The sequence below is a fragment of the Nomascus leucogenys genome, chromosome 4 (genome assembly GCF_006542625.1).
Source record: "Nomascus leucogenys isolate Asia chromosome 4, Asia_NLE_v1, whole genome shotgun sequence".
Classification (NCBI taxonomy): domain Eukaryota; kingdom Metazoa; phylum Chordata; class Mammalia; order Primates; family Hylobatidae; genus Nomascus; species Nomascus leucogenys.
The window spans coordinates 62,517,817-62,532,946 of NC_044384.1; the positions used below are offsets into that span (position 1 = coordinate 62,517,817).

The window sequence follows — 15,130 nt, forward strand, 5'->3', positions numbered from 1 at the left end:
TCTCCAATTGTAATAGTAGATACATCTTTTTCTCCTTGCAGTTCTATCAATTCAAGAACTCATGTATTTTGTAGTTTTTGTTTGTTTGTTTTGAGACTAAGTCTCACTCTGTCACCCAGGCTGAAGTGCTCTTGGCTCACTGCAACACCCACCTCCTGGATTCAAGTGACTCTCCTGCCTCAGCCTCCCAAGTAGCTGGAACTACAGGCACGTGCTATAACACCCGGCTATTTTTTGTATTTTTAGGAGGGATGGGATTTCACCATGTTGGCCAGGCTGGTCTCGAACTCCTGACCTCAAGTGATCCGCCCACCTTGGCCTCCCAAAGTGCTGGGATTACAGGTATTAGCCACCGGGCCCAGCTAGAACTCATGTATTTTGAAACTCTGTTGGTAGGTGCATACATGTTAAAGATTTTTACGTCTTCTTTGAGAATTGACTATTTTATCATCATCTTTATCCCTGATAATTTTCTTTGCTCTGAAGTCTGCTCTGTCTGAGATTAATATTTCTACTCCCACTTTCTTTTTATTAGTGCTAGACATTTTCTGTTTTTCCATTCCTTTACTTTTTAATCTATATCTGTCTTTATATTTAAAGTGGGTTTCTTGTAGACAACATATAGTTAAGTCTTGTTTTCTTATCCACTCTGACAATCTCTGTCTTTTAATGGTGTATGTAAAATACTAATGTTTAACCCTGTTCCTATTTGCCCTGATAATACTTGCTGGTGGCACCTGCAGCTACAGCCTTTAACACAAGATAACTTTGCCACAAAATATTTTGTTTTATTATTATTTTCACATTGCTCTAGTATACTGACTTTGGAAACAAAGACATCATCCTATTTATAGCATTCTGGTCTTAGTAGTGGTATTTGCATTTAGAAAATATAGTAATTCTCCAGTGCTGAAAATGGCAAATCCTAGAAAACGTAGCATTCCTACACGTGACATTAACATTGTCCTCAAAGAGTTGTGGCCAAGATTCATCTGATGAATCCAATTTTTCTGAAATAGATGATTCTGATGATTCAGATGATTCTGATGTTAGTTCTGTTTAGAAATAACTTGAAGAACAGTTTTTACATTTTATTTGCACATTGAAAATCAGTCATATTTGCTTCAGCCTCAAGGAGTGTGTTTATGTAAAATTAAATGAGCGCTGGCAGCAAGCTGCACATTTTTTCTAAATGGGAAAAGGGTTAAACTGATTATTTATCTAGTTGGATTAACATCTACCATTATTTGTTATTATTTTCTATTTTTTGCCTTTGTTCTTTCTTCTTATTTTTGTCTTTCACATTTTTTCTGCTTTTAATAGTTTTCTATTGAGCATTTATATGATTGAATTTTTTCTCGTTTCTTAGCATACTAATTTTATTTTTCTTTTACCTCTTTTTAGTGATTACCCTAGAGCCCTAGAGTTTGCATTATGCATTTACCACGAATCCAATCCACTTTTTTTTTTTTTTTTTTTTTTACGGAGTCTCATTCTGTTGCCCAGGCTGGGGTGCAGTGGCACGATCTCAGCTCACTGCAACCTCTGCCTCCTGGGTTCAAGTGATTCTTCTGCCTCAGCCTCCCGAGTAGCTGGGACTATAGGCACGTACCACCATGCCCAGCTAATTTTTGTATTCTTAGTAGAGACGGGGTTTCACCATATTGTCTAGGCTGGTCTTGAACTCCTGACCTCGTGATCCACCTGCCTCGGCCTCCCAAAGTGCTGGGATTACAGGCATGAGCCACCGCTCCCAGCCCCAATCCACTTTCATATAACACTATGACACTTCACAGGTTTTGTGAGTACTTTGTAATAATTAATACTTTCCAATTCCTACCACTTGTTCCTTGTATCATTGCTGCCATTCATTTCATTTATACATGAGTAAATAAATGTACATATATTTAAATTTTTTATTTTTTTCATTATTTTATCAGTTAAATGAAAAATGGCCGCATGCTCACCTGTAATCCACACTTAATGAATGACGATACGACTCAGGAGATCAAACATCCTGGCACAGCGAAACCCCATCTGTACTAAATTACAATTACTTTGGTGTGTGCCTATCCAGCCACTCGTAGCTGAGAAATCGCTTGAACCAGCGAGGTTGCAGTAGCTGAGATCATGCCACTGCACTCCAGCCTGGGTGACAGAGCGAGACTCTGTCTCAAAAAAAAAAAAATTAGCCAGGTGTGGTGGCACGTGCCTGTAATCCCAGCTACTCGGGAGGCTGATGCAGGAGAATTGCTTGAACCTGGGAGGCAGAGGTTGCAGTGAGCCAATATTGTGCCACTGCACTCCAGCCTGGGTGACAGAGCAAGACTCAGTCTCAAAAAAAAAAAAAAAAGGCATGTTTATGTAAAATTAAATGAGCGCTGGCAGCAAGCTGCACATTTTTTTCTAAATGGGAAAAGGGTTGATTATCTAGTCGAATTAACATCTACCGTATTTGTTACTATTTTCTATTTTTTTACCTTTGCTCTTCTTATTTTTGTATTTCACATTTTTTCTGCTGTTAATAGTTTTCCATTGAGCATTTATGTGATTGAATTTTCTCTCCTTTCTTAGCATACTAATTTTACTTCTCTTTTACCTCTTTTTAGTGGTTACCCTATCATTATTTGCTATTGACTATTTTGAACCAAACTTATCTGTTAGATCAATTATGAATGAGAAAAATGAGCTAGGCACAGTGGCCCACACCTATAATCTCAGCACTTTGGGAGGCTGAGGTGGGCGGATCACCAGAGATCAGGAGTTCGAGACCAGCCTGTCCAATATGGTGAAACACCGTCTCTGCTAAAAAAAAAAAAAATACAAAAAAATTAGCCAGATGTGGTGGCGGGTGCCTGTAATCCTAACTACTCAGGAGGCTGAGGCAGGAGAATTTCTTGAACCTGGGAGGCAGAGGTTGCAGTGAGCCAAGATCCTGCCACTGCACTCCTTCCTGGGCGACAGAGCAAGACTCCATCTCCAAAAAAAAAAAAAAAAAAAAAGAGAAAAATGAAAGTTTTTATTGTAGTTTCTGACCTATGTCATTTTCCTTCTCTCAGAAGAACTTCTTAACATTTCTTGAAGGTCTGCTGGCAACAAATTCCCTCAATTTTTGTTTATCTGAAATAGTCTATTTTTCTTTCACTTTTAAGGATAATTTCACAGGGTACAAAATTCTAGATGGGTGTTTTTGGTTTTTTATTCTCCTAATACTTTAAATATTTCACTCTGTTCTTGCATGGTTTCCGAGAAGTTGGATATACTTCTTTTAATTTTTTTCGTTTTTGAGTGTTTTTATAGAGACTAAGCCTTGCTATGTTGCTGTATTAGTCCGTTTTAACGCTGCTGATAAAGACATACCTGATACTGGGCAATTTACAAAAGAAAGAGGTTTATAGGACTTACAGTTCCATGTGGCTGGGGAGGCCTCACAATCATGGCATAGTGTGAAAAGCACATGTCACATGGTGGTAGACAAGAGAAGAGGGTACCCGGGCACCGTGGCTCACGTCTGTAATCCCAGCACTTTGGGAGGCTGAGGCAGGAAGATCACAAGGTCAGGAGTTTGAGACCAGCCTGGCCAACATGGTGCAACCCTGTCTCTATTAAAAATACAAAAATTAGCAAGGCGTGGTGGCGGGCACCTGTAATCCCAACTACTCAGGAGACTGAGGCAGGAGAATTGCTTGAACCCGGGAGGCAGAGGTTGTAGTGAGCCGAAATCATGCCATTGCCCTCCAGCCTGGGCAACAAGAGCAAAAACTCCGTCTCGAAAAAAAAAAAATAATAATAATTATAATTATATCTGTGTGGTCACAGTTACTCAAGTGGCTGTGGTGGAAGGATTGCTTAGGGCCAGGAGTTCAAGTCCATCCTGGGCAACTGATACAGTTTTGTGTGTCCCCACTCAAATCTCATCTTGAACTGTAACTCTCACAATTCCCACATGTTGGGGGAGGAACCTGGCAGGAGGTGATTGAATCATGGGGGTGGGTCTTTCCCATGCTGTTCTCATGATAACAAGTGGGTCTCATGAGATCTGATGGCTTTAAAAATGGGAATTTCCCTGCACAAGCCCTCTTCTCTCCCTCTTTTTTTTTTTTTTTTTTTAGATGGAGTCTCACTCTGTCGCCCAGGCTGGAGTGCAGTGGCGTGATCTCGGCTCACTGCAGCTTCCACCTCTTGGGTTCCAGTGATTCTCCTGCCTCAGCCTCCCAAGTAGCTGGGATTACAGGCATGTGCCACCATACCTGGTTAATTTTTTTTTTTTTTAAGCTAAGTCTTGCTCTGTCTCCAAAAGTGTTGGGATTGTAGGCATGAGCCACTGCGCCTGGCCAGATATAACTCTTATCTTTTATCTTTTTTGTTTATTTGTTCTGTTTATTTTTGAGACAGGGTCTCTCTCTGTCGCTGAGGCTGGAATGCAGTGGTGTGATCTCAGCTCGCTATAACCTCCACTTCCCAGGCTCAAGCAATCTTTCCACCTCAGCCTACTGAGTAACTGGGACCAAAGGCATGCACCACAGCCAGATAACTTTTTGTATTTTTTGTAGAGATAGGATTTTGCCATGTTGCCCAGGTTGGTCTCAAACTCCCAGGCTGAAGTGATCCGCCCACCTCAGCCTCCCAAAATTCTGGGATTACAGATGTGAGACACTGCACCCGGCCTAGTTCTTATCTTTGCTCCTCTATAGGTAAGATGTTCTTTCCCTCTCACTTTTTTCAAGATTTTTAAAGTCTTTTATTTTTCTGAAGTTTGAATATGATGTGCTTAGGTGTAGTTTTTTGGTTTGTGTTTGTTTGTTTTGGCATTTATCTTGCTTGGTATTCTCTGAGCTTCCTGAATCTGAAGTGTCTGACATTAGTTTGGGGGAATTCTGTTATTATTGCTTCTAATATTGCTTCTGTTCTTTTTTCCTTCCTCTCCTTCTTGTATTCCTCTCTCAGGTAAAGTTACACCTGTTGTAGCTGTCTCACCGTTCTCAGATAATCTGTTCTGGCTTTTTTTTTTTCGGGGGGATGGAATTTCACTCTTGTTGCCCAGGCTGGAGTGCAGTGGCGTAATCTTGGCTCACTGCAACCTCCACCTCCCGGGTTCAAGCAATTCTCCTACCTCATCCTCCCAAGTAGCTGGGATTACAGGCATGTGCCACCACACCCAGCTAATTTTTTATTTTTAGTAGAGATGGGGTTTCACCATGTTGGCCAGGCTGGTCTTGAACTCCTGAGCTCCGGTGATCCGCCCACCTCGGCCTCCCTAAGTGCTGGGATTACAGGCATGAGCCACTGTGCCCAGATGATCTGGCTTTTTATCAGTCTTCTTTCTCTTTGCTTTTCAGTTTTGGAAGTTTCTATTGTTATATCCTCAAGCTTAGACATTAGTGTCCAGTTTACTAATGAGCCCATCAAATATATTCTTTGTTTCTGTTAGAGTGTTTTTTATCTCCAGCATTTCTTTGTAAATCTCTCTTAGAATACTTTTTCATTCTCCATCTCTCTACATGTTCTACTTCTTTCATTAGAGCCCTTAGCATATTAATCATAATTTAAAAAAAATCTTGGCCCGATAATTCCAACATTCCTGCCGTATTTGGCTCTGGTTCTGATGCTTGTTCCATCACTTCAAACTGTGTTTTTTACCTTTTAGTATGCCTTGTAATTTTTTGAAAAGTGGGCATGATGTACTGGGTGAAAGGAACTGTGGTAAATTGGCATTTAGTAATGTACTGGTAAGGTGCGTGTGAGGGAAAAGTGCTCTACAGTTCTATGATTAGTCTCAGCCTTTTGGTGAGCCTGTGCTCCTGGACTGTGAACTTCATCAGTGTTTCTCAGTTGTTTTTTTTCCCTTATGTGGGATAAGATGCCTGAAGGGGGCTGAGGTTGGGTATGTCCCTTCCCCCATGTGGAAGGCTAGAGGGAACTAGAGCTGAGTGTTTTCCTTCCCCCAGGTAGGTTCTAGGCTCTGATAAAACCCCAGCCAGCAAAAGGTTCTGGTAAAATAGTTTCTGCTGCGTGCAGGCTTTGTGAATAAGAAGAGAAAGTGCTGGCATATTTCAAAGTAGTTCTTTTTTCCTTCCCCTTTCTGGAAGCACAAGGAGATTTTTTTTCTCTGGTATTCACTTTGAGGACCTGGTAGAGTTCCTGGAGGTTAAACTCACAAAAGTGTGAGCTCTCTCTGACTGGGTTTCCTTGGAGCTTTTAACTCTCAGAGTTGTCAATATTGAGCCTCCAACAATTCTTCAGTTACTGCTTACGTTTTCTTACCCTGTACTGGTTCCTGCAGACATTTCTACTTGTGTTTCTACTCCAGTAAGTTGTAATTCTCTGTATCTGTCTGTCTGTTTCTCCAATTTTGGGAGAAGCAGTGTGCCCTGTGACCTCCCTTCTCTGAGAGATATACAAAGAGATGTTGATTTTTTAGTTTGTTGAGATTTTTACTTGCTAAGATGGAGTGGTGACTTCTGAGTTCCTTTTAGCTTATAGTGGAAACTGCTTGTAACCCCCTTTTTACATATAAGAAAACTAAGGCACAAAGATGGGTAGTAATTTGCTTATGGCCCCTCAGCTGGTAAGGGGCACAGCCAGGATTTGGTGTTCTGGCTCAAGAGTCTGTGCTGTCAACCACTACATAGTTGAGAAAAGGCACCAAGCTGGGCTGGTGGGAGATGGAAGAATATATTTTCTTTTTCTTTTTAAGACAGAGTAAGCTCTGCCACCCAGGCTGGAGTGCAATGGAATGATCTTGGCTCACTGCAATCTCTGCCTCCCGGGTTAAAGTGATTGTCCTGCCTCAGCCTCCCGAGTTCCTGGGATTACAGGAACTCACCACCACGCACAGCTAATTTTTGTAATTTTTCAGTAGAGACGGGTTTCACCATGTTGGTCAGGCTGGTCTTGAACTCCTTACGTCGGGTGATCCACCCGCCTCGGCCTCCCAAAGTGCTGGGATTACAGGCGTGAGCCACTGCCCACGGCCAGGAATATATTTTCTTTAATGTCTACTAAATGTATACTTTCAAAAATTTTTCTAAAACACTTAATAAAGAAACATATGCCTAGGACATTAAAGCAATGATTACCGGCCCAGCGCGGTGGCTCACGCCTATAATCCCAGCCCTTTGGGAAGCCAAGGCGGGTGAATCACAAGGTCTAGATGATCAAAGCCATCCTGGCCAACATGGTGAAACCCTGTCTCTCCTAAAAATACAAAAATTAGCTGGGCTTGATGGTGCGTGCCTGTAGTCCCAGCCACTCGGGAGGCTGAGTCAGGAGAATCCCTTGAACCCAGGAGGCAGAGGTTGCAGTGAGCCGAGATTGTGCCACTGCACCCCAGCCTGGGCAACAGAGTGAGACTCTGTCTCAAAAAACACACACACACACAAAAAAGATTACTAAAACTTTTTGGAGTAGAAGAAAAAAGTCACTCCTAAACCTACCATTTGTACATATTACATTTCAGTCCTTGTCCATCTGCATGAACACTATGCATGGATATTATATATTAAACTTTTTCACCTAACATTGGATCATGGGAATTTCCCCATGTTTCTCCACCTTTTTAAATAAATGATATTTAATAGCTGTATAATAGTTTACCTTGGTGAGGTGCTATAAATTACAAAGGCATGCTATTATTGGTTATTTGATAATTAGTGTTTTTCTTTTACAATGATAAATAATGTTTCATAATTGTTTACCTTTCATTGAGTAATTTAATTCAAGCCCCAAGAGTGTGATTTTTGGGTCAATTGGTACGGATTGATGTGTAACTATTGCTAACTTTTGTCATATTTGTTTCCAGAATGATTGTACCAGTTTTCCGGGCTTCCAGCGTTGCATAATTATATTAGGTTGGTGCACAAGTAATTGAGGTTTTTGCCATATTATACACACACACACACACACACTATATATATATATATATTCACACTATATATATTACATATACACACATAGAATTTATTAATAAATATATATTAACTATATGTATATGATATGTATACACACCTCTTAAAAGTACAGTGTCAATCCATAGTGAGAGGTTCTAAAACAGGACCATTTCCATAAACTGATAAATTCCTCCTTTTCAGATTTTCAGTTTACGTTACATGTAGCCTTGATTATAGGAGGCATTCCATAGATTTTATTGAATGGATGGATAATGGAAGGATGGATAGGTGACATTCAAATGATTCTTCCTAATTAACACACTGAAAGTTAGTAGCAAAGTTGAGATGATACACTGATTTATAATTTAGAGCAGTTTCTCTTAGCATAGTTCCAGTTTTACTTTATTCAGCCAACATTTACTGTATATTCAGTATGTGCAAATCACAATGCTGGAAGCTGGGGGGTACTACTATCAATAAAACATGGTTCTACCCACCAAGAACCTCCCAGTTTGAGAAATTCACATGCCTCTCTCCATCAAGTTCTCATTTACAAAATGAAATTATTGACCCCAAATTCTGTAATTTTATGAAATCCTACATTTCCTATTTATAGATACTAAGGCTCTAAAGTAGGTAAAGAGTAATCTAAAGGACTGGTGATTCAGGATAATGGCAGGGAATATCTTCCTCATTCATTCATTCATTCATTCATCATTCATTGAGCACACACTAAACACCAGACACTATTAAGTGTTGGGAATAGAAATAGAAATAAGGTAAGTTCTCTTCTCATAAAAAGTCCACAGTCTCAAATGGGAAGGTTTCTTTTTTTTTTTCAGAGGTATAGTTTGGCAACCCAAGAGTACTGCACACAGTAGTTACATGTATGTAATATGCTTACAGTACTATGCAAGCAAAACTCAAATGGAGTGGTCTCTAGTATTAAAGTACAGGAGAGAACTAATATTGATTCAACTTCACCCTTTAAATACTCCCAAAACTTAGTGGAAAATATCATTGAATTTTGTAGATTTATCATGGGGAAAAATACTTTTACCTTACTTCACAACATCAAGACAAAAGAGGACGCATGCATGTGGACTTACCACTTCTCTTCTTCTACTTGCACTCCCACGGACTGGAACTTACTGGGTGCTTTATTCTCCCCTGTTTTGTCAGGTTCTTCAGCATCATCCACCTGGAGAAATCATCAAATAAATAGAGTTGTTCCATTTCAGTCATCTTGTTTGAAAAACAAACATCACATTTTATCAGAAAAATCTCTAATATTACTGGAATGTTTTGTAATTTGTAACCTCCTTGTTCAATATTTGTGTATTTTCTGGGAGCCATCACTACCTTCACTGCATGCTCTTTGACTCTGTTGCTCTTAGTAAACTGCAATTTTATTCACTCTCAAGGTAGCTGATAAATGTTTATGATTCCTCCACAGATTTGCAAGTCTGTACTTAGACTTAAGTATCTTACTGTAAATACTATATTAGAAGGGAATCTACATGGAAATGTGTTCTTGGAACTTTTTTTTTTTTTTATAGAGTTTCCCTCTGTCACCCGGGCTGGAGTGCTGTGGCGTGATCTCGGCTCACTGCAACCTCTGCCTCTCAGGTTCAAGGGATTCTCCTGCCTCAGCCTCCTGAATAGCTGAGATTACAGGCATGTGCCACCATGTCTGGCTAATTTTTGTATTTTTAGTGGAGACAGGGTTTTGCCAAGTTGGCCAGGCTGGTCTCAAACTCCTGATCTCAAGTGTTCTGCCCGCCTGGGCCTCCCAAAGTGTTGAGATTGAGGGCGTGAGCCACCACGCCTGACCTGGAAGTTTTGAATTTGAAGATAACAACATACAAAATAAAGAGGAAAATTTATGTATTGTAATTATAATTGTTGACATTGGGAGATTTAGATATTAAGCTTATTAATATAAACTATAGAGTGTCTTCATTTTTCTCCCCTTAAATAAAGAATTGACATTGAATATCACTCCATAGTTTCTAAATAGCTGTGTGTATATTACAGCTATATAGAAAATATACCATATAGAACTAATAACCTATGCAACAGATTAGCCCCAACCCAAATTTGAAGAAAATTTTAGAATTATTAGGTTTATTCCTTTTTCCTACTATGTGTTTAAGAAATATTGTTTCTAAATATAAAAACAATTCAATGTAAGTTATATAAAATTAAAATACAGAAATATATAATGTAGAAAGAGAAAGTCTCCCAAGAATTATTGTCAATTATTTGATGTATATTTGTCTATCTTCTTTTATATATATGTCTAAATATATATATTTAAATGATTTTTTTTTTTTTTTTTGAGATGGCGTCTCACTTTGTTACCCAGGCTGGAGTGCAGTGGCACGATGTCGGCTCACTGCAAGCTCCGCCTCCCAGGTTCACACCATTCTCCTGCCTCAGCCTCCCAAGTATCTGGGACTACAGGTGCCCGCCACCACGCCTGGCTAATTTTTTATATTTTTAGTAGAGACGGAGTTTCACTGTGTTATCCAGGATGGTCTTGATCTCCTGACCTCGTGATCCGCCCGCCTCAGCCTCCCAAAGTGCTGGGATTACAGGCGTGAGCCACTGCGCCTGGCCTAAATGATTATTTTATTTTATTTTATTTTTTTGAGACGGAGTCTCACTCTGTCCCCCAGGCTGGAGTGCAGTGGTGCAATCTCAGCTCACTGCAACCTCCACTTCCCGGGTTCAAGTGATTCTCCTGCCTCAGCCTCCCAAGTAGCTGAGATTACAGACACGTGCCACCATGCCAGCTAATTTTTGTATTTTTAGTAGAGATGGGATTTCACCATGTTGGTCAGGCTTGTCTCAAACTCCTGACCTTGTGATTTGAGTGCCTCGGCCTCCCAAATGGCTGAGATTACAGGCGTGAGCCACTGCACCTGGCCAAAAATATTTATTGACTTCTTATGTTTCTATCTGTAAATTGTCTGTTCATATCCTTTACTAGTCTCCTTCTTCCTAATTAGGCTGTTTTTTAATTTCTTATCATAAGATCTCTTTATATCTTATGAACCTAAACTCTCTCTGTTACATATACTGCAAATGTTTTCTTTCAGTTCATCATGTGTCTTTTAAACTTTGTCCTTCATTGGAGAGAATCTTAGGTAGTCACATCCAGCTTTTATGGTTTGGAAAGGCTTTTTCTCTGAGCATATTTTTAAAAGCCCTCTTGTATTTTCTTTTATGCTTTCATGTTATCTTTTTTTCATATTTCTTTTTTTTTTTTTTGAAACAGAGTCTTGCTCTGTCGCCCAGGCTGGAGTGCAGTGGCGCAATCTCGGCTCACTGCAAGCTCCGCCTCCCGGGTTCACGCCATTCTCCTGCCTCAGCCTCTCCGAGTAGCTGGGACTACAGGCGCCCGCCACCACGCCTGGCTAATTTTTTGTATTTTTAGTAGAGACGGGGTTTCACCGTGGTCTCAATCTCCTGACCTCGTGATCCGCCCGCCTCGTATTTAATTCTTAAATCCATCATCCTGAAATGTTTCTGTCAAAGATACATATGCAGAGATCTAATATTACCCTCCTGTACTACCTCCCTTGGGTTATCAATGGATCTGGCTCCACTTATTAACTAATTCGCTTTTTTATTTGAGATATCAGCTTTATCTGATACCAAACTTTACTCACATATATTTTCCCATACATTCTCATATAGGCATTCCCATCTACAGTCATGACACACATAGTGACATTTCTGTTAACGATAGAGCACATATACAATAGTGATCATAAGATTATAATGGAACTGCCCTGTGCAGAAGTATCTTTTGTACTGTATTTTTACTGTACCTTTTCTATGGTTAGATACACAAATACTTACCATTATGTTATAATGGCCTACAGTGTTCAGCACAGTCATATGCTGTACAGGTTTATAGCCTAGGAGCAATGGGCCATACTATATAGCCTAAGTGTGTAGTATGCTTTACCTTCTCGGTTTGTGTAAGTACCTTCTATGATGTTCACACAATGATGAAATCACCTAATAACACATTTTCCCAGGTGTATCCCTGTCATTAAGTGACACACATATATACAGACCTGTTTCTGCCTATTGATCTGTTGGGCTTATTGACCTTCCCTCTCCTTTTTCCTAAATATAATTTTTTTTTTTTTTTGAGATGGAGTTTCACTCTGTTGCCCAGATTGGAGTGCAGTGGTGCGATCTCGGCTCAGTGCAACCTCCACCTCCCGGGTTCAAGTGATTCTCCTGCCTCAGCCTCCCAAGTAGCTGAAATTATAGGCGTGTGCCACCATGCCTGGCTAATTTTTGTATTTTTAGTAGAGATGGGGTTTCGCTACATTGGCCAAGCTGGTCTCGAACTCCCAACCTTAGCTGATCTGCCCGCCTCAGCCTCTCAAAATGCTGGTTGCGTGTCTGGCCTTTCCTAATATAATTTTGTAATCAGTCTTGATATTTTCTATGACAAGTCTCCTCCTGTAGTTCTTTTTTCAAAAAATATAATTAGGCTAGGTGAGGTGGCTCATGCCTGTAATCCTAGCACTTTGGGAGGCCGAGGTGAGAGGATCACTTGAGCCTAAGAGTTAAAGACCAGACTGGGCAACACAGCAAGACCCTGTCTCTACAAAAAATAAGAAAAAAAAAAATAGCTGGGCATAGTGGCATGCACCTGTACTCCTAACTACTCAGGAGGCTGAAGGAGGATTGCTTGAGCCTGAGAGGTGGAGGCTGCAGTGAGCCATGATCATGCCATTGCACTCCAGCCTGAGTGAAAGAGCAAGACAGTGTCTCAAAAAAAAAAAAAAAAAAAGGTAATTTAAAAACAAAACAAAAATCTCTAGGTTATTTTGGAGTATTAACTTCTAAGTAAACTTTAACATCAAATTGTCAAGCTCGTCCTGTTAGCCTCCACCAAGTGATAAAAATCACATTGGAATTTTTATTGGAATTTCTTTAAATATTTGTATTAATTTTCAGGAGATTGTTGTCTTTTTACTATGTAGTATTCCTGTGTAGGAATATTAAATAATTTTTCTTTTATTACAGTATTATATTTTATTTATTTATTTGCTAGACGAGATCTTGCTATGTTGCCCAGGCTAGAGTACAGTGGCTATTCACAAAGTTGATCCCATTAGTGATCAGCACGGCAATTTTGACCCGCTCCTTTTCTGACCTGAGCCAGTTCACCCCTCCTTAGGCAAACTGATGGTCCCCTGCCCCTGGCAGGTCACCATACTGATGCTGAACTTACTGTGGACACCCCATCACTATAGTGCACTACAGCCCAAGACTCCTGGGCTCATGTGATCCTCCTGCCTCAGCCCCCTGAGTAGCTGAGAATACAGGTGTGCATGACCATGCATGGAGGTTATTTACTTACTTATTTTCAGACGGAGTCTCGGGACTCTCACTCTGTCGCCCTGGCTGGAGTGCAGTGGCGTGATTTCGGCTCACTGCAACCTCCGCCTCCCGGGTTCAAGCGATTCTCTCTGCCTCAGCCTCCCTAGTAGCTGAGACTACAGGCGCGCTCAACCACGCCCGGCTCTTTTTCTTTTTCTTTTCTTTTTTTCTTTTTTGACAGAGTCTTGCTCTGTCGCCAGGCTGGAGTGCAGTGGCGCAATCTCGGCTCACTGCAACCTCCGCCTCACGGACGGGTTCAAGCGATTCTCCTGCCTCAGCCTCCCGAGACGCTGGGACTACAGGCGTGTGCCACCACGCCCAGTTAATTTTTGTATTTTTTAGTAGAGACAGGGTTTCACCACGTTGGCCAGGATGGTCTCAATCTCTTGACCTCGTGATCCGCCCGCATCGGCCTCCCAAAGTGCTGGGATTACAGGCGTGAGCCAACGCTCCCGGCCGCCTGGAGGTCTTATATTTTATGTAAGGTAAGTTTTTATATTGTTTTCAAATAGGAGTTACATATTATTTCTGAAGCTCGATTGTGTTGTTTTATAGTTTTTGTTACTATTGTGAATGGGTTATTTGTGTACCTTTATATTTTGTTTATTGATAATATATAGATAAGTTATTGATTCCTCAGTATATATTATATTCTTTCACGTTGCTGAATTCTAATGGATTTTCAGTGGTTTCTGCTAGGTTTTTTTTTTCTTTTGAGACAGAGTTTTGCTCTTGTTGCCCAGGCTGGAGTGCAATGGCACAATCTTGACTCACCGCAACTTATGCCTCTGGGATTCAAGCGATTCTCCCGCCTCAGACTCCCGGTTTCTGCTAGAATTTTAAAGGTGGACATGCATATTATCTACGAATAAAAGCAGTTTTGCTTTGTTTTGAAATATTTACACTTCATTTCTTGCTTTGTGTCTTGGCCAGTAAAGGCAAACAACACTGAATAAGCCTATGAACATATTCATCCTTACTTGACTTCTGACTCTGGAATATCTCTAGCATTCCGTCTTTAAGCAGAAGTTTAGTTTGGTTTTATTTATTTATTTATTTATTTATTTATTTATTTATTTATTTCTGAGACAGAGTCTCACTCTGTTGCCCAGGCTGGAGGGCAGTGGCGCAATCTAAGCTCACTAAAACCTCCACCTCCCAGGTTCAAGTGATTCTCCTGCCTTAGCCTCCGGAGTAGCTGGGACTACAGGCATGCACCATCATGCCTGGCTAATTTTTGTATTTTTAGTAGAGACGGGATTTTGCCATGTTGGCCAGGCTGGTCTCAAACTCCTGACTTCAAGTGATCCACCCACTTCAGCCTCCCAAAGTACTGGGATTACAGGTGTGAGCCACCACAGCTGGCCTTTAGTTTGGTTTCTTATAAATGCTTTTTATCATGGTGATACTTGGAATGGCTTCTGATTTTTACCAAATGCAATACTTTTTACTGTCTATCTTGATACCATATTTTCCCCCCAAAGGCTAAAATAACTTTGAATTTCTGTGACATACACTACTTGGTAATAGTATATTATTTTAATTTTTATTTAATTTTTCTTACTTCAGACAGGAAATACGCTGAATTTAAGATGTGCCTCCCTCACGTATAAGATGTGAGGGAGGCACATCTTAAACGTTTGTGTGAAGACCCAATCATCATGCTTATGAACCACAAAAAGATCAGTAAAAGTATATTATTTTTAAAAATATATATACACTTTGATTAATTCTCAAATTTGGTAATAATTTTTACATCTATTTTTGTAAGCATGTTATTCTATAATTATTTTTTCTTGTGTTCTTTCAAATTTAGGTATTAGAGT

General features: G+C 40.2%; 1 protein-coding gene and 1 pseudogene across 10 annotated transcripts in view; both read right to left on the reverse strand.

Annotated features, from left to right (window-relative positions):
* The window catches only part of DLGAP1 (DLG associated protein 1), a 988,253-nt gene that overhangs the window by 66,104 nt on the left and 907,019 nt on the right, over positions 1-15,130 (reverse strand). For all 10 annotated transcript variants that reach the window (XM_030810696.1, XM_030810698.1, XM_030810695.1 and 7 more), the window contains one exon: positions 8,999-9,090. In XM_030810696.1, the coding sequence (XP_030666556.1) occupies positions 8,999-9,090 (92 nt within the window). The remainder of the gene's footprint in view (positions 1-8,998; positions 9,091-15,130) is intronic.
* LOC115834998 lies at positions 14,868-14,988 on the reverse strand (annotated as a pseudogene).